The following is a 19,399-nucleotide window of genomic DNA, read 5'->3' on the forward strand; positions in this document are numbered from 1 at the left end:
GCCTATATGGCAGAGCAGCAGCACCAGAAGACATGACAACAGTGCCATACAAAGGTCAACTGCAGCCACGGCCTCCTGGCAGCTGGCTCAGAGGCGCAGGCAGCTCTGCTGCAGTGCCTATACCAGAGCCCAGGTGGCCGTGTGATCCCTGTCCAGGTCTGGCAAGTGTGCAGACATGGGGCTGCAGGCCCAAGGGGGCGAAAGCTGTAACAGGTGGCAGCAAGTCACAGCCAGGCGGCAGCCCCTGCTGCCAGGCTGCTGCAGTAAGTAGGTAGAAGGTGCAGGGGTCACTCTAGGTCAGGGCTGCTGCAGCAGTCCAGCTGGCACAAGAGGGCTAGTGTCCCAGTACATCAACTGACCAGGCTGCAGAAGCTCCTGAGGTCAAGTAGCCCTGAGCTGCTCACCAGAGCAGCTTTTTATACTGCTGGGGGCAGCAGAGGGGCTGGCCTCAACCTCCAGCTCCCTCTGGCTGCAGATCTGGAAGGAGCTGGGGAGGGTCAGTTTGCTCCAAGATAACACAATTTGCCCCACACCAAAGTGTATGTTCAGACACATGTGCTGAGGCACAAATCTCCAGCACAAATTTGTGCTGCTAGTATTTGAGCTGCTGCAAAAAACCTCTAAGGATGGAGATCCCACAGCTTCTCTGGGTATCGTGTTCTGGTGCTTTACTTACTCCTCGTAAAGGAGTTTTTCCTTATATCTAACTTAAGCTTCCCTTACTGCAACTTGAGACAATAGCTTCTTGTTGTGTCATCTGCCACCACTGAGAACAGTCTAGCTCCATCCTTTTTGGAACACCCCTTCAGGTGTTAAATCCCCCCTCAGTCTTCTCTTCTCCAAACTAAATAAGCCCAGTTCCCTCAGCCTCTCCTCCTAAGTCATATGCCTCAGCCCTTATTTTCATTGCCCTCTTCTGGACTCTCCCCAATTTGTCTACATCCTTTTTGTAGTGGGAGGTCCAAAACTGGACACAATACTCCAGATGTGGCTTCACCAGTGCCAGATAGAGAAGAATAATTTCCCTCAATCTGTTGGCAACACTCCTACTAATGCAGTGTTGCATGACAGTCACTGAACATTTCATTTATAATACTAGCTCTAAACAGAACTGTTTATGCAGAGTAACTTCTTATTTTAATTCATGCTACTGTTTATAATATTTATATCATTAAGGTACTCCATGATATAAAGCATGCAGTACTGTATTTTATAATTATCTTGTGCTCTGTTTTTCCCATTTAAGTTTCCTCCGGTAAAAGTAGGAGTAAAATAAGTTATCTCCATGCAAAAGCACAGCATCATATTAAAAGTGTGGAGAAAGCTGATGGACATCTGAAACGATTAGGACATAGAAATGACAAAGAAAGGTAATGACAAAAAAAAGGAGATTGTGTTTCTTTTTTTACCCTTTTTATGAGTGCTTTTGTTGTTGCCAAAAAGAAATGTACAATTGTTTATACTTCAGCATTACCTGAGGCTCCGTCTTGTAAGGTGCTGAGCTCTCTGATCCAAATACTACAAAGCATTTAAAACCATGTTTAACTCAAGTGGATGTAGGTTCATTGTTAATGTATTTACCGTGTGCTCTCTCTTGCTATTGAATTTAATGGGATAAGTAGGTGTTTAAATGAAGGCAAACTCACAGGATCAAGATCTGGAAGAGCAAGTGAAGCTTTATCAAACTCTTTTAGGGTGTGGGCATATAACACCATTTTTACTAAGAAATTTACTCTGGACTTTACTCCACAGAAAGGGCACGTAATGAGGCCCCCACTCTCCCCCAAGCCAGCTGTCCACACTGGGTACTATTACAGTGCCTGGCCTCTAGATGGCAGGGAGGACGGTTTGAATTACACCAGGTTAAGAAAAACTAGGGTAACAGACACACAGCTTTTATGTAGGGTTAACTTACATCAGTGCATAGTTACTCCTCATTTTCTGGTACTGATGTAGGTTTGTGTGTTGTGTGGTTAGTTTATTCTGTAGTAATTCTGGTGTGTCTGCACCCTTTTTGTAACCTTGCAAGACACTAGGATACATGTTTATGTGAGAGGGTAGATCATTCTTTTTCTTGAAAGACAAGCATTCAACATTGAAGAGAGAAATGTATTTGTATTTCTAAAGATGTGTGCCATGTGTATAGCTTCTATTAATTATATACAGTATACTTCACACCTTCCCTCACATTGAGCTTTATTGCCTGGCATATGGGAGAACATAAGACTTTTCTCCCTATCTCATCCTTCATCACGTTTGTCCCCTTTCCACTCAGTTGTTTGCCCAGGGAATGGCAACCCTGATGAACCTGTTCATTCTTCCCTTGAAGCCTGGTTGCTCAATCAAGGCAAGTCCCTAGTGACCATAAAGGGTGGTAGGGGCAAAGATGCACAGCATTCTTATGCCACAACACAGTAGGACCACATCACAATCAGGCTTTAGTATGTTATTTTCCCCTAGCATTACATAAGCAGATGTTATTCTTGATTTTAAGTTTATAAGATAACTTCAATAACTTGGTTCCTTCTTCGGCACTTTAACATGAAACCATGTACTCTGATTTCTAAATTTTATTTACTGTTGATAAAAAGATTACATCAAATTTCATAATACTGAAATGATGACAAGCATTACTGGATTCTAAAAATCTTTTTGATATTAATTTTTAATTAACTTGAGTTTTCATGTAGATGCTAAGAAATAAATGTATTTAACAAAAGGAGTTGTTTGTATATGTTTTTGTTGATAGAATTAGTCTTTGGGCAGATCTGGCAAAAGTTGCACGGAAACAAGAGGTCTGGGATGTGTGTCGGACTGCATGTAGATTCTGTCTCTTATATGATGATACTCAGTTGAAGAAAGTACCAAAATCAATGAAGGGTAAGTCAATACATTGTATTTTAAAATTGGCATTCTATATTTATGGTACAGTAGTTTGGCTTTACTGTGATCGAAAAAAAATTCAATGTAATGTCAGAGACTGCAAATTAGCTCATTTTAAATTTGTTTTGACATCATTAGAATAATTGTTTTGAGGTGAAATATTTTTATGATTAAATATCCAGTGTCTCTCATAAAACAAAGTAGGGCCTACCTATACGAGTCTGCAAAAATGGGTAGTGTATCATTTTACTAATATGCGAAGTATTAGGCTGCCTAATACTGTATGTAACTCTGTTTTCAGTAGCTGCCAACGGCCACTTCGACAGGGGAGAGGGCAAACTATCAATTAATGGGCTTTCCCAAGGGCAGGGGTGGCCTAGGGACCAACCTTCTAGTGTTGCCTGCCTGGAGAGTTCACCTATGAAGCTCTCTAGCATGGAGCTTGAACTTACTTATGCTCCAGCTCCCAGACTTGTTTTTCTAGTGGTAAGAATTTCTACTAATTTCTTACCAATAGAAATGAATGTCTGTATGTGAGCCTTGTCTCTCATCCATCCCCATCCTGGAGGAAAGTAGCCTGGCTTGTAGTAAACTGTAACAAAGAAAGTTTTTGAGGGAAGTCATTGTAAATGTGAATTTATTGTATCTCTTGTGGGTTTTAAAGTAACTAGACATTTTTTTTTCATATGAGAAGTAAGTGGAAGAATCTTCCTGATTTACATCATACAAATAGTAATTGAAGGTTCCTTTCTTTTAGCGCAAAAGAAGAAACCTAGTCTAATTGTGATGGATGATAATCAGGGTGACAGCTTGCAGTTGGAATCATCTGTGCCTCTTAAATCATTCTCTTTTGAAAAAGACTTACTTAGAACATTAGCAGAAATAAGGTTCATTAATGCAGAGGTTAGTAAATTACAAAACCGTCACATTCATTTTTTGTCTCATTAGCCTTGGCTTTGTATATACTTGACCATTACATATCCATCTTAAGGAATGAAGCATCTTTAGCATCCGAAAAAATTTAAGGATTTAATTTAATTTTGTTGGTAGGTTACATTACACTGTTTTGACAGAACTATACTGTTGCATGTGATATCAATTTGAGGCTTTGAAGAAAGTGTGATGTTAGATAGTCATATTTTTCTGTACATTTTCAGGCAATTATTCATTTATTAAGATTACAAGGTGTTCAACTGAATGATCATGCTGTCCTGCCTCAGGATACAAGCCAGCATTCCCCAGGATACCTTGCAAAACTTCCTGAACAGGATCAAGAATGGATAACATACAGGTGTTTTTCTTTAATTGCTAAGATGATCTGGAAATGGTGGCAAATTTGGTTTCATTACATCCAGAAGATAGTTTCAAATTGCTGTTGTCTCTTAAAGTAAAACCCATCCCATATGGATGGTTCATTTTCAAAGGCCTAGGTTCTATTGAAAAAAGGAGAAGCTAAAGAAAGAGGTTTTCAGGTGACTGTTTCTGAGTTGGCTTCTTTCGTATTTCACACTATATGTAGCTATATAAAACTCTTAAATCACTATAATAATATTAAAGTGTCTAAATCAGCGGTGCTCAACCTTTTGGCCCTGCAGGCCAGATGAGTGGCATGGGGCCTGTCTGTGGGCCAGATCAGGCCCTGGGGCCCAGCACCACTCCTTTCTGCCCCTCCCCCTGTGCACTGGATTTGGCTTCCAGGGACCTAGAACTGCCCCCTCCTACCCCCATATGCTGAGTTCTGGGGACCTGGAATCACCCCCTATGGCCCCCTGCACGCTGGAATCAGGTGCCCCATCTAGTGCACAGAGCCCAGGGCTCCCCAAAGGTCCAGAGATATGGCAAGAGGAGAGTGATGCTATTGTTCCCCTACCACCAAATTTCCAGAGCTGTCAGACCAGATGACACAGCACCACGAGCTGAAGGTTAAGCGTCCATTGTATAAATAATGTGTAATGTACAACTCAATTTGAAACAACTAATCTGTTCCCTTCATTTGAATGGAGTACATGAGGAGTAGTACTTAGAAGAGTTTTCTTTTTTTTTGTGTTACCTACAATTATAAGTGCTGATATTTTTTTTGTCTCTATATGGAAAAGAGTGAAAGATACAGTTACTGAGTTTTACTTGGAAGTAAAGGCAGACATATTTACATGTGTTGATTTTCATAATCAAATGCCATGTTTTAAAACATTTTATCCTATGTTCATGAAGCTCACTGTGAAATAGGATAGTTGCATTGTTTTTAGGAGCAGAGGTGTCATGGGTAATTGAGATCTCAGAAGACGTAGAGTCTTTTGGGTATCTTAAATCCAGGATGCCTAATTGTGGGTTTCAGAAGTAGATTACAAAACCTACAACAGTAATGATGAGAGAGGGTGAGTATAGCTCAAACAATCATAACGTTGGAAGTGACGTTAAGGTCTAATGCGCTGCAGGAATACTTAACCATCCCCGGTCTAGTACTTATCCAGACTCCTCTTGAAAACCTCCAATGAAGGAGACTTCACAGCTTCCCTGGACAATCTATTCCATTGTCTTATTGTTCTAACAGCAGGGACATTTTTCTTGATGTCTTATCTAAATCTGCTAGCTCAGGGGCAGGCAATTATTTTGAGCAGAGGGCTGCTTACTGAGTTTTGGCAAGCCATTGGGGGCTGCATGACAGGTAGCCAGGGGCAGAAAAATATTAATTTTCTAAATTTTTTAGGGACCCCACAGGCTGGATAAATGGCCTGGCGGGCCACATGCAGCCCACGGGCGCATTTTGCCGACCCCTGTGCTAGCTGCAACTCAAAACCACTGCTTCACATCCTGCCCTCAGCACCAAGAGAGGTGCAGCCTTTCAATTATTTGGAGACTACTGTAATGTTTCCCCTTAATTGTGTTTTCTTTAAGCTAAACATGCCTGGTTCCCTTTAGTTTTCCCCATGCAGTAATGAGACTGTAATTGCTCAGGTCCTCCTTTTTGTCTTTTATAAAAATGAGTTCTGAGGGGACAGGCTGCTGCTTTTGAAACTAACGGAAAAATTTTTAGGACTTGTGCTTTTATGCATAAAGACTATCTAAATTAACTTCAGCTAGTGCTCCCCGCAGCTTTATGATTTTAGTTATTTTCTGGACTACCTGGATATCAGTAATGTTTGCATAAGGTTCACTGGACTGCTCAAATTCAAATGACCTTCTCTAAGAAAAATATATTAGCTTTTTACAGCTACCTTTGTCAGGTTATTTTGTGGATAGAGCTCAATCTCTGATAGTTGTATACGTATACCAGTTAGCAAAATCCCATCATGTGTTTTTGATGGGATTTTCAAAAAAACTGAAGTGAATTAAGTGCTCTATCCAATAGATTGTGAATGGAGGATAGAAATGTAATGGCTTTAGTTTCCTTTGAAAATCCTCCCACATCTTTTCTACCTTCCAGTAACAGGACAGCCTTGCGGTTGCCACAACCTCAAGTCAACCTATAAAACTATATCTATAGATATCTCTATATCTATAGATATCTCTATCTATCTATATCTATAGATATCTATCTATATATATATGTCTATATATATCTATATATAATGTGTGTGTGATATTATATGTGACATTTTATTGTAAGTGACATTTTCAAATGTGTGTGTGAATATATATATATGCACACATTTGAAAAGATCACTCCATTTTCTTAGTACAGATGTCAGAACATTCTGTGGCTACCTGGACCCATTCCTTAGAAAAGTTTTAGATGTTAGAGAAGAGTATTTACTCTATACTCCTACCAAGGAGATTCTCTTCAGTCTGAAGTTTTTACTCAGTTCAGTTTTAAGCTCAAAACCCTGATTGCTCACACTCACGAGGTGGAGAGAATCAGATAGCAAAGGAGAGCCAATCAAGTTTTTCTGTTGTCACCCCCCTCAGATCTTAGAAGTCCCTGCAGAGGACTCTGATTATTCCCTTGTAAGGACTTATTGATCTTTTCACTGAGATTATTATGACTGCTACTGACTACAAAGTTGACATTGAAACTTGACAAAAAGAAAAATAGTTTTGTACATTAATTTCTTGTATGTAATTAAAATACTTTGAAATTCATACAGTATGTGGATATTGAACTAGGATTGAACAAAATATTCCAAAAAATGAGCTGCGGTTAATTAAATAGGGCTTTGTTGTAACTGTAAATCAATTTTAAACTACACATTACATTGGTTCACCTAGGGTACATACAGGCATTTGGGGGTATTGTGGGGAGGTTATATCACATTACAAATGGCCACCTGATCAAACTTAGTTCAGCCAGGTACAGACCTTATACTTAGCCTCCTAGTTAGATCAATCTAAGTACAAACTGTACAAAAGTTCAGGAAGGTTAAATCAATCTAAAAATGGCCAACCCAACCTAAGCTAACCCTACTTTGAATATAGTCTAACTTAGACTAGTCTGGCAAGATGGATCTAATTGAATTTTTCTACAGTCCCTAGCATAGCCCCCGAGGCTGGGAAAGCCCTGCCACTAGTCCCAGCCCTGGTGCTGTGCTTTTTCTTTTCCCACATGCTCCCCTCCCCTCCCCCCTCCTGGCATCAGGCTAATTTTAGCCCCCCAGCCTCTTGCCCCACCCCCAGATAGACAACACCTCCTTCCCCTCTCCCCCCAGACCAGCCAACCTCCTCCCTGAGCCCACCAACCCCCTGACCCTACAAGCCACTCTTGGTGCTAGTTTTACTGGCATTTGTCAGTGCCAGGAGCTGAGGAAGTAAGTTGGGGTGAGGTGGGGTGGGTGGGATCAGGGGGACTGGTTTGCTGGATGAATGGTTGTTCATCTGGGAGTGGAAGGGTCAGGGGGCTAAAAATAGCCCCTGGTTTGGGGAAGAGGTAACAGAGCTTCTCCCATCCCATCAAGATCCTCTCAGACCTCACTAGCCTTTCCAATCCTGCCAAAACTTCCTGGATTCCACTTGCCCTCCCTGTGATCCCCTTTTACCCCCAAACTCCCCTCAGACCCCACTTGCCTCTCCCAATCCTGCCAAACCCTTCCAGACACCAACCAACCCCCTCTGCAGATGCCACTTGCCCCTCTCCCATCCAGACTTACTTTAGATCAGGTGGCCATTTTTAACTTGATTTGGCCTCCCCCTGGGATGGCCACTGACACATCCCCATAATACAGGGCATCCCTTGGTGAGGGGTGGGCCCCCTCAGCTAATCAGCAGTGAGGGATGGGGCCACTTGGCCAATCAGCAACAAGGGGCAGGGCCACCAGAAGAAGACCCCTTCCCTCCCTGGCTCGGAACTCTGCTCCCGCTGGCTATGCAGCACTCTAGCTCTGCACACCCAGTAGAATCGAAAGGACGAGTGATTGACATGAAAACTAGGACTTTTTGCCCCATTTCTAGCCCCATTGGAAATGGACAGGGGTGCATCAGGGCACTAAGGTGCCTGCTCCTATAAGAGCTGAAGCTGCCTAAGGACAGGGCTCTAAGCGCCAGACAGAAACCCTGCAGGTGCAGGGATACCATGGCAACAGGTTAACAAAGGAGTTAGCCTATACCTGCAGCCAGTCAGCTGACTGGAACAGGCAGGGCCCTGGACACATCAACCCCAGGGCTGAGACAAGAGGGCAGTTCACTATCAGCAGCCAAAGGGGAAGAATTGCCTCCCGGGAAGAACTGCCCAGAGATTCTGTGGCTACCTGATGTGCTGCATATAGGGCCAGTGGGGCTCCAGGAGCTCACTGGGTAACCCCACCTACAAAGCACTTAGTGCTGGGGGCAGGGGAAGCTTGACTTTTTAAAGGGACAGAGCACACCCTGAGCTGTTTATATTGTATTATAGCCCGGGGGCTCGTATTTTAGTTGCTGTTTTACTGGTGGATTGTGCTGAAGCTATTGGTGAAGAAGGAGGCCTCGTTGGGGGCCTGCTACAGTGTGGGGACCCCAGCACCAGAGAAGGGCTCAGTGACAACGGGATGAGCAGACCCCAGCACCAGGGGGTGCACTGCCAAAGGGGGTGAATAGACCCCAGTGCCCGTATGCAGCGCAGAGACGGGGCTGCAGAGAGCGCAGCGCCAGTGTGTGGCACAGAGACGGAGCAGTGAAGAGCCCAGTGCCAGTGTGTGGCGCAGAGACGGGGCTGCAGAGAGTCCAGTGAGGACAAGAGGCCGAGCTATATAGCAAGGCCCCAGGAGAAACAATATTTAAATACCATCTGTGAGGCTTGGGGTGTGACAAAGGGATGGTTTTGGAGTCACGCATTTTGCCCATAAGGCTGAGGATGTCCCGTGAGGCATCCATTTTGAAGCGGGATCCAAAAGGGATCTAAGAACCCACAGGGTTCAGTGGGGTCCATCAAGACTGTGTCCAGAATACAAACTCAACTGCAGCTTCCTGATTTATTTGTTAGAATTACCAGCAAGATGTAGCAGGCGAGAAAGAGGGTGCCTGTGGGGCAGGATTGTCATGGTCAGGGAGCCCTAGGGGTATCATGGCCATCCCTGGGGACCCCATGCCATGACAAGGGGACAGAGGGTTTAAAAATAGGATGTTTCAATATAAAATGGGACCAGTGGCCATCCTACCTCCCCCTAACCTCCTCAAATGTCTGTACATACCCTAAGAGTAAGCACTTAGCTGCGAATGGTACCTTCCAGCAGGATGTATAGCAACCATACATTTCAAGAGTAAATTGGATGGCTTATCTTGCTGGGATCTTCAAGAGTAAATTGGATGCTTATCTTGCTGGGATCCTATGACCCCAGCTGACTTCCTGCGCTTTGGGCAGGGGGCTGGACTCGATGATCTCCCGAGATCCCTTCCAGCCCTAATGTCTATGAAAACTATGAAATGTACTCAGCCTAGAAGGAATTGTAATTATAAGCCTGCACAATGCTGAAAGAACACTAGCTATGGGCTTCATGAAGAAATGCATGTAGATGTTTTCTGTAGACTGTTCTGTAGTAGGCTGAACTACATAATTGTAATTCTGTCTTTAAGATCTATAATTCTTTGAGAGAATTGCCAGATTGGGAGGTCCTGCTTCAGCGTAGCTTTCCAGACAAGGCAGAGATGGATCCCAGGAGAGTGAAGGCCACACTAAAAATCTATATTCAATTACAGTTTATACCTGCAATTTGTAATGGGCTCTGAAACTGAAGCATGGATTCATGTCTGCTTTTATAAGAGCACAGAAGGGAAACCATGGGTTTAGATTATGGAATACATTATTTGCTTTTTTTTTGTTTGAAAGTCAGAAGCATTTCAGAGTGCTGGAGACTGATATTCTTTATGTTGAATGCTCCTTTTGCACATCTATTTCTTTTTTTAAAAATCTATACAAAAAAGTTAAAAATCTTTCGAAGATCAAGCTGTCTTTCTTAGGGCCTTACACATCCCAGCTCTTGTAATCCATACTTTTTGATGTTGTGCCTTGGAAATAATAGCTCTTTAATATTAATGTTACAGTTTGTGGATAGACCACTTATCCCAATATGCAATGGAAAACTTTCTGCGTGCTGCAGAGATAGGAGAGGAGTTAAATGAAGCCTGGATTGTTCATAACACCATGGTGTATGTCTTAAATTACAATAAGCATCTTATAGCCTCAGGAAGACAGAGAGAGATTGTTGAATCTCTGCAAACTCTTCTGAGTGCAGTCAAGAATACTGGTCACTGTGGGTAAGTATGTTGCATGAGTTTGTATGTTTTTTCTTTCATATTAATCCTTTTGTGAAGCTAATTTACTAACAGTATTTTGCACCAATATAATCACTTTTTGTTGTGTCTACACAGTAGTACTGAAGAAATATATTACATTTTTATTTCATTACAGCTACTTCCTCTTATTGGGTTAGTGTAATAGATTACTGGCTTTAAAATGCAACCTTTTGTACCAGTTGCTCTAGCCATTATAAACCCTGTTAATTTTAAGCAATAAGTGAACAGAATTGTTATGATCTTTTTTGTACTTTGTACTAACAGAAGAAGTACCTGCAACAGCAGCATCTAGCTGTGCCTGATCAAAAGCAGATATTTGGTGAACTGGATCACTGAATCAGGCTTTGAAATATATTTGCTTGTTGTCCATTGCTCACAAATTTAATTCATTTATTGTAGTCCAGGGGGTGAGTGTAAATATGTAACATTGCTACTTCTATTAAATCATCATTAAAGACAGACTTATTAGTATCTATAAACCTAAGATTAAATCACAGTTGCTTTTCACTGAACAAGCTAAGTGGAAAAACACAGAGTAAGAAAATGGTACAAAGAACAATATCTTGCCACTGAAACCAAAATATCCAAGAACAGGAATAAAGGTAATGCTGTTGTACATTTGCTGTATAAAAGCTAGCTCATTCCTCATGTTGCAATTCTTATTTTGGCTACTTGGAGAGAATCTTGGGGCCCAGAAATTCTTTTTTTACGGTAAATGCAATTAAATGTCAGAACTATGGGAAAAGGAAGAGGTGCATATGTTGATAAAATCAAATTTCCCACAATGGACATGTTAATCCCACAATCACTAGTGCATAAGACAGTGGCCACCCACCTAACACTAACTTTGTACTGGAAGCAGCAAAACAAAAAGAAGAGACCCAGTTTAGCAAACTCATTAAAATTCAATGCCGAAAGTTCAATTTGCAGAATGAATGAATGGATAAATGAAAAATCTGTTGGTTCTGGGTCCGTACATAGGTTTGTTTGTAGTGGCCCTTACAGAAAAACATATTTTCCATGTTGTCAGGGTTAGTAATCTTTCCAAGGAAAATATCTGGATGGCTTGTTGAGAGTCACTTTTTTCAGAGCCCTCAGAATCTGTGCCATGTAGTTATGCAAAATGCATTTTAACAGGAAAAAAGTTGAAAACCTAGACAACTCAGCTACTCTGAAACAGTGTCATAAGCAACATCTCAATCATATATTGATCTGTGCTTCCCTAGAAAAAAATCCTTCCAGTATGCAACTCAGCAACTGTTTGAGGAGGAAAATAAAATATTACACACAGAATATAATTTCACAGGATGAATTCAAACTCATAAGAAAATACACTTTATTTTCATAGACATTCCCTCATTAATAAAATTGATATTTGAAAGATGATAATCTTGTAGATGCCATGGACATTTTTTTCATAAACAGAGCACTCTCCATAAAGCAAGCGGTGCTCTAAAAGTAAAACATTTTGGATAAAAACATTTGGGGAAAGGACCAAGCTAAACTCATCTAAGTTTAACATGTATTTTAAATATTTCTTCACTGTTCCTCCCCTTACACGCTGTGGAAATTTTCCTTTAGAGTTATTTTGCATATATGCTTTGTAAACTCATTTACAAAGCGATAATGTGGAGAAGTCTTAAATTATATTTTCCCCATACTTTTTTTCACTTGTGGATTTTTTTTTCTTTTCCCTTCCCACTTTCCCCTCCCTCTCCCTCTCCTCCTCTACCCATTTTCCAGGAATATTGTTGTTTTACTTATGTTATGTAATGCTTTGGCTCGAGGCCTAATTCTTTCGTGGATTCCAAAGCCAATTGTGAAATTTGATGAAAAGAAAAATATAGATACAGCAACAGGTGATAATAAAAGGGCTGCAACAAAAGGACCTGAAAAAACAAACCTTGTCCAGTGTTTGCCAGTGGATCCCAATAGATATTCTGATATCAAAGCAGCAATAGAGGTACAGAGTTCTCATTATGTCATTTCCTGTCTTTGCTTTCATAAACTGTGTGGAGTGGTTGTGGTGAAATTTGTGGTTCAGAAATTATAACAGCATATGAAGGCACCATCCTTTTCAGTATCTTCTCCTCCTCAGCACCTAATGCACACTCAAGTTTTTTTTATCAGTACAACTCAACTGAAGCCAAGAATTAGTATATTTTAGTCTTATACCTTATTGCAATGGTTTTCAACCTTTTAGACTTGAAGCACCCCTTGGAAAATGTCAGCTGTTAGCTTTCACTTAACTACAGAAAAATAATACAGCAATTCTCCTGTTGCAAATTGCTCAGAAAGATCACAACTGTCAAGTTGTTTTTGACACTGTGGATTCCTATTTGAAATCTCTGGGTTTATGTTGTGACAGAAGTAGCTAGCTATATTAATCTGAAGTCAGGAAGAGGACATGGTATATTTGCACCTTTTTTATAGACTAAATCTGTGATATGTAGCATAAGCTTTTGTAAACTTTATCAGATACTGTGAAGGGACTGCAGGAAATGGAGCTGCTAAATAGAAAACAGTTATTAGAATACAAAGGGTCAGGAACAGGGTTGGAAAAATGATACCTGCCTCCCTCTGGTAATAGTGCCATCCTCAGTCAAATGAAATGGACTGCAATCAAACTGTGCAAGAAACTTGCACAGATATCTTATTTCTTACCAGATGCAAGTACATGAATATCATATCCAAGAGACTCCAGGGCTAGGGACTGACATTACACATAAACCGGTTTAAGTGACCAGAAACTGGTTTAAACCTGTGACAGAGCAGCAGTTCAGTGCATATAAACCAGTTTGAAAATGGCTGAAACTGGTTTGAGATAAACCTGGTTGGATGTAGTATCAGGCTTAACTGATTTGAGTCAAACCAGTTTATGCACTGTCTATCTGACTCCTTCCTGGTTTAACTTAAACCCAAGTGCCCCAGCATCACTGATGCTTTGCTGCCCTGGGCTGTGCTCTCTGCTCCAGAGCAGGGCTGGCCTCACCCCTATGCTCCCTAGCAGGAGCTCCAGCAGAGACTGCAAGCACAGTGGCGTCTGCCTGGCTGCCTCCTTCCCACTCACTGCTCAAGCAGGGATTCCCCCCTCCCCTCTCCTACAGAATAGACCATAGCCAGCATGTGGTATGATATCTCATGCTAAGAGGTGTCTGTATAAGGCAGACAGGACAGTGTCCACTTAAGGCTTTTTGGAAGTAATAATTGGAAAAATTCTTCTTTGCAAGCTTTCGGGTACAAACACCTTTCTTCAGGCTGAAGAAGCATCTGCAGTTGTTCTGTAAAAGCACAAAACAACTGCAGACCCTTCCTCAGCCTGACAAAAGGTGTTTGTACCTGAAAGCTTATAAAGAAGAATTTTTTCAATTATTTTAGTTGGTCTAATAAAAGATATTGGATTTACCCAAACAATATTGTGCAAAACCCTTAAAATAGTCTCATAGCACCCCAGTGTATCACATCACCTTGGTTGAGAATAATTGCCTCGCCACAGGTGATGTTAGATAAATTGATACATATTATTAATGTATCTGCTTTCATAAAAGCAACTGTAGTACTTACGATCTGAGTTTTGTTTTTCTGTCATCTTGGTCTTTAGGTTTGTGAATTTGCCTTAAGTCTGGTAAATGGAAATGCATCTAATGAAGTACCAATTTCTGTACAACAACAAGTCATTGCTGCCTGGGTAAAAGCAAAACAATTACATCAGCAACAAATTGGGCACAAACTTGGAACTGATGATGAGGTATAAATTTTGTCAAGTCCTCTATGAAATTAAAGCATTAATTGGAAAACGACAATAAAGAATGCAGTAATCATGGAGTCCTGCTCTTAATTACTATGCATCATATAATACTTTTTGAATGAAATATAGAAAATAATTTTTCCCATTAAATAATTACAAAAACAGTTAATTTTTATAGATACCCAAGGCCATAGAAATTACTATGAATTTCTCATTTTTATCTTCTGTTTTGAGCTGCAGCAAATAACTATGGTGATAACCCTGTCATATGATGTTATAACTGTTTCGTATTTGAGGGCTCTATGTTTATTGTTGTGAAACTGTTACACTTAAAAGTTAAGTAAATGCAAATATCTTTCTATAACCATATAATACCAGATTCCTGTCATCATGAATATTTGGTTTTATTCTAAGTGATTTATTTAAATGGAATTTTATTTTATATATTTGTTTAAAGTATTTCAATAAAATTGTAATCACACAGCACCTTATAGCCTGAATTGTATTGTTGGTGAAGTTTTCGTATTAAAATTTCTAGAGTTTGGATTTGACAGATTGAATTATGAATGCCATGAGAAATTATTCAGCTTTTCCCATTTTTAGGAAATTAGAAAGATGTGTGGTGAACAGTTTTTACAGTACTGAGTCATTTAGCTACTAAAGGAAAATCTTATATGTAGATTTTTAAACATAATTCAAATATATTCATTCCTTCATCTAAATTACTGAATTTTGTAAAGTTTTTAGTTGCAGGAGTTCAGAATAAATGTGATATTTCTTTCTACCCAGAATAACGACGAAGGACAAAATCCTATCTCAAAAGTTCTTGTTGCTTTGGAAATGTATTCATGTAATGGTTTGGGTCTCATGGACTTCACTGTTCCCACTTTGGGTCAGGTATTTAGATTTCTTTAGATTTTCAACATGTATAGTTCTACCTACTGCTGGTGTTACTATTATTGTCTATAATCTCAATTTAGATAACTGAATTCAAAATGTTTCAGCTGGAGGCTTATATCTTCTTTTACATTTTCTAAAATTATAGTGCTGTACAGCTTAATCAATGTAACAGTAAGGTCTGGTTGAAGTGGAAGCTAAACCTTTTTGGGCATTTATACACGTACATTTATCTGCTCCAATACACCAGAGATCCGGCACGTCAGAGCAGACTCAGTTAACCCAGTCTGCTCCATATGCGAGCTGACGTGCCAGACACTGTGTTGCATGAATTTGTATAAATGGTGACATGCACGTCAGCACTGAGAAAATGGTGGTGGTGCGCTTTTGAACTAAAACTCTTTCGATGTTCAAAAGTGCACTGCTGCCATTTTCTCAGTGTTGACACGCATTTCACCATTTATATAAATGCATGTGCCGCAATGCTGGGTGCTTTAAAAGCTTCTCGCGCTGCAGCACAAGCATATGTACACATGCCCTTTTATTTTAATCCTGTTTCATTCAGGTTTAAAGTTACAACCCTTTAGCTCTACCAGTACTAGTGTAGAAGTAGACACATGGAAAAGTTTAGCTGATGATGCTCCTGAGCAGTTAAGTCCATTTAACCTTTTATTAAATACTTTAATGTTATGGTAGCGTTGAAGTGATGTTCTTGCCATGATGGTCCAGGAGATATGCAAAAGGCAAGATTTCTTGTGGGTGATATCTTTCACTAGATCAACTGTGTAGTTAGTGTAGGCATAGGAAAGCTTTGGGTATCCCAGTTTCCTTCCCTGGACCTGTGTTATGTCTGTCCACAGCTTAAGGTCAGTGGTAGTGCCAGTGTCCTTATGTCATTCTATAATGGTAGATTGGTAGCTGTCAGATTTTGATGCTGATGCATTCAACAGAGCAGGAAGATATCAACCAGAAACAGCCTTATTAATCAAAATGAAAGTTTCTCATGTTATACTGAGAGGTTCCATACCAGTGCAAGTACCAACACTGTCGACATTCCTCAAAAGGCCCAACTCTTACAAAACTTGCTTACTGGGACATCAGTATCTTTTTGCCTGAGGCATTTTGGAGCCTCCTTTAAATCTTTTATAATGCATCTTGTACATCTCAGTCTGTAGACAATCTTTCTAGTAACTATTGTCTGTCAGAAGTATGAACAACCTGCAAGATTTTAGAGTAGTGCCTCCTTACATTATGTTTCATAAGGAAAAAGTAATGTTAAAATTTAATTCTGTGCTCATTCCCATGTGGCTCTCAGAATTCCACTTGAATCAGGCAGTTAAATTTACCAGTCTCCTTCCTGAATCTCAGCTCTTTGCTAAAAAAGATGAAATTGCATACTCTGGATGTTTACAGGTTCTTACTTCAGTTCACTGAAAGAACCAGTATATTTAGACACTTCTTATTCATTTCTGACTAGACTTGGTTCTTCCAGAGGTCAGATCATCTCCTCATAAAGACTAATTAAATACACTCTTAAAGCTGGTAATGCAGCTCGCTGTGTCACCAGTTGTCTATGTACTTTTGTCATTGAGCATCAAAGCTTGCTCTACCAAAGATCAAGCTACATCTTCCACCTGGCTCAGAAATCTGCAAAGTGACAATGTGGAATATTCCACTGCCTGTAGCTGCTAGATCAGAGACTAAATTCTAATTGGAGCCGTGCTACGGTCTTTCTGACTGATTGTGCTAAATCTTCATGATCTCGCAATCCTGAACTTACCTTCACGGTAAACCACATTGACACATGCTTAAGGAAGAAATAATAGTTTCCTAAAATGATTTTTAAAAATTGGTGAAATTACTCCATGCATAAAAATTAGATGGAAGTGTGTAATGGTGCAACTTTTAAATGTAGCATTTGAAATAGGTTTCACTGATGCCTTGCAAAGTTACTGTTCTATTAAGCAAGCTATATAAATGTCTTTATCTACATACATTGTATATGGAAACTTCATAATGATGAAAACAACATAAAAAACCCTTTCTTTTGATCTTTATTTGCAGCTGGTGAGAATGACTTTAAAATGCAGCTGGTCAGATCCACTAATGGAGTTGCAGACATTGACACGACTTATGTATTTTGCATATGTGGCGCATGATCATGAAATAGTGATGACATGTTCCCAAAGGATCATGCAGTTTGATGATATATTTTTGAGCAGCACAGATGTGAAGAAACGTGAAATGTAAGTACACAGTATTTCACATTGTAATGTAAAGTCACTTTAAAACACCTGGTAAGTGAGATAAATGTTTGTAATTACTCTTACCATTTCTGGATATATAAGGATGTGTTATGAAATGGGAAAAAATGCTATTTGGTTTTTAATGCTGAAATTTCTCTTTCATACCTACTTTTATGCTTAATAATTACAGTATTGCATCAGCACAGCAAAGTCTTGTGTATAACACATGCTTATGTCCTATTAAAGTCAACAGCTCATTGGATAGAGATGATTTTTTAATTGAGGTCAAAATCTTGCTGCTGCTTTCACCTTCTGGGTGCACAAGCATCTATTCTAACTTTAGCCAATTGTCCGTCATAAATAACGGATTTAAAATAATGGAATGTTTATATAGCGTGTCCCCCACCACCCTCTACTCACCTTTTGGGGCCAGCCGTGTAAACACTCCCTTGCGCCACCGTCACCTCCTTCTCCAGCCACAAAGACAACGGGTTTTACTAGGTTTAGGAGGTGCTCATATGGTCCCATAATCCAGAAAGGAAGATCCTTACATCCAAATATCTTTTGTACAGTCCAAAAAAAGAACATTGTTTGACCAAATGTAGAAGGTAGAGGGAGAAAGTAAATCTGTATAGAAAATGTTGGGCCTATTTTAATGCTCAAAATTAGGCTAGAAACACTGATTCTCTTTTATCGTCTGCAGCTGTTCACTAAGGGATTGACCTTCTATCTCTCCTCTTCTCAGCAGATCTTTAACCTAACAGAGTTAGGGTTTTAGGGCATCACAAAGAGAAAGAAAATAATTCCTGAGAAGACTTCCAGTTCGTAAACCAATGAAAAAGTGAAATTACGAACACACAATTTAGTCCAAGATTCTTCATACCTTTTTCTATAGAAATGAAAGCTATTATTCAATCTTTGTGTGTGGTAGAAAGCAATATTAGGGCAAATCAGAGTTTAAAAATTTGCTTTGCTTTTCTGTTTGCAGTATAAAAAAGAACTGAAGAACACTAGTGTCCTCTGGTGGGCAAAATCATAACTGCTAATACTTCTTAATCTAAAGAGTAGATGTCAGGCCAATTCATCTTAATTATTCAGTAAATATGAGTTCCCTTTCAAAAATGTTCTTTATGTTCTCTCATTTGCATATAATTCAGCTTTGTGTGTTTCTGCATAACATAGAAAAAGCAGTATTTTTTTCTGCAAAATATGTAATTACCATATTTCTTACAAAGTTGTGGATACCCAAATATATCAGGAAGAGACATATCGCAAGGGTATCAGCCATGCAGCTCATGGGTCAGATTTGGCTCACAGAACTGTCTTCTGGCCCATGGGACTCCTAGAGTGGCCAGGAATGTGGGGTGAGCCCACTGCCAGCATTCAGCTTACAAAGCCCCACTGGGAACATGTTTTGGTCAGAGGGGTGATGGCTACATTAACCCCTGCAGTTCCCTGCTGCTGCTTACCCCACTGCTGCCACTGGGTCCAGATCTGACCCCCTGTAAACTAGATCTGACCCAGGTTCTATCCAGTATTTTTCCTTCCTGACTTCTCCTCCATTCCTCCTTGCTCTGGATAAATTCACTGGGCAAAGACCTAAAGAGGACTCCTTCAAAGCCTTCTTCTAATTCTCTTATGCAAAACTGATAATTAAATTTGAAGTTACTACTACAAACTTGACTGAGTATCTGCCCTGTTACAAGCTGAGGAGTGTGGCTTAGATTTGAACTGTGATGTAAATTGTTTTTTTCATATGAAGGAGAAAATAGAGAAAATGTTTAGTTCCATATTGATGATGAATTGTCCATACTGCAGTTTTGTTCTGAATCAGTACTTTTGGATTCAAATTGTGTATGATTAGCAGAGAGATAGATAGATAGATAATATATAATTATAATAATTTATCTATAATATAGATGGTTAA

General features: G+C 39.9%; 1 protein-coding gene across 1 annotated transcript in view; it reads left to right on the plus strand.

The window, feature by feature from the left end:
- The window catches only part of CFAP46 (cilia and flagella associated protein 46), a 159,419-nt gene that overhangs the window by 52,623 nt on the left and 87,397 nt on the right, over window positions 1–19,399 (plus strand). The window contains exons 14-22 of the mRNA XM_090058073.1: window positions 1,247–1,370; window positions 2,750–2,880; window positions 3,641–3,786; window positions 4,041–4,174; window positions 10,330–10,542; window positions 12,325–12,544; window positions 14,183–14,329; window positions 15,119–15,226; window positions 17,291–17,472. Coding sequence (XP_089914199.1) covers window positions 1,247–1,370; window positions 2,750–2,880; window positions 3,641–3,786; window positions 4,041–4,174; window positions 10,330–10,542; window positions 12,325–12,544; window positions 14,183–14,329; window positions 15,119–15,226; window positions 17,291–17,472 — 1,405 coding nt within the window. The remainder of the gene's footprint in view (window positions 1–1,246; window positions 1,371–2,749; window positions 2,881–3,640; window positions 3,787–4,040; window positions 4,175–10,329; window positions 10,543–12,324; window positions 12,545–14,182; window positions 14,330–15,118; window positions 15,227–17,290; window positions 17,473–19,399) is intronic.

This window comes from Crocodylus siamensis, chromosome 7 (genome assembly GCF_052110815.1).
Source record: "Crocodylus siamensis isolate JL-2025a chromosome 7, ASM5211081v1, whole genome shotgun sequence".
Lineage (NCBI taxonomy): Eukaryota > Metazoa > Chordata > Crocodylia > Crocodylidae > Crocodylus > Crocodylus siamensis.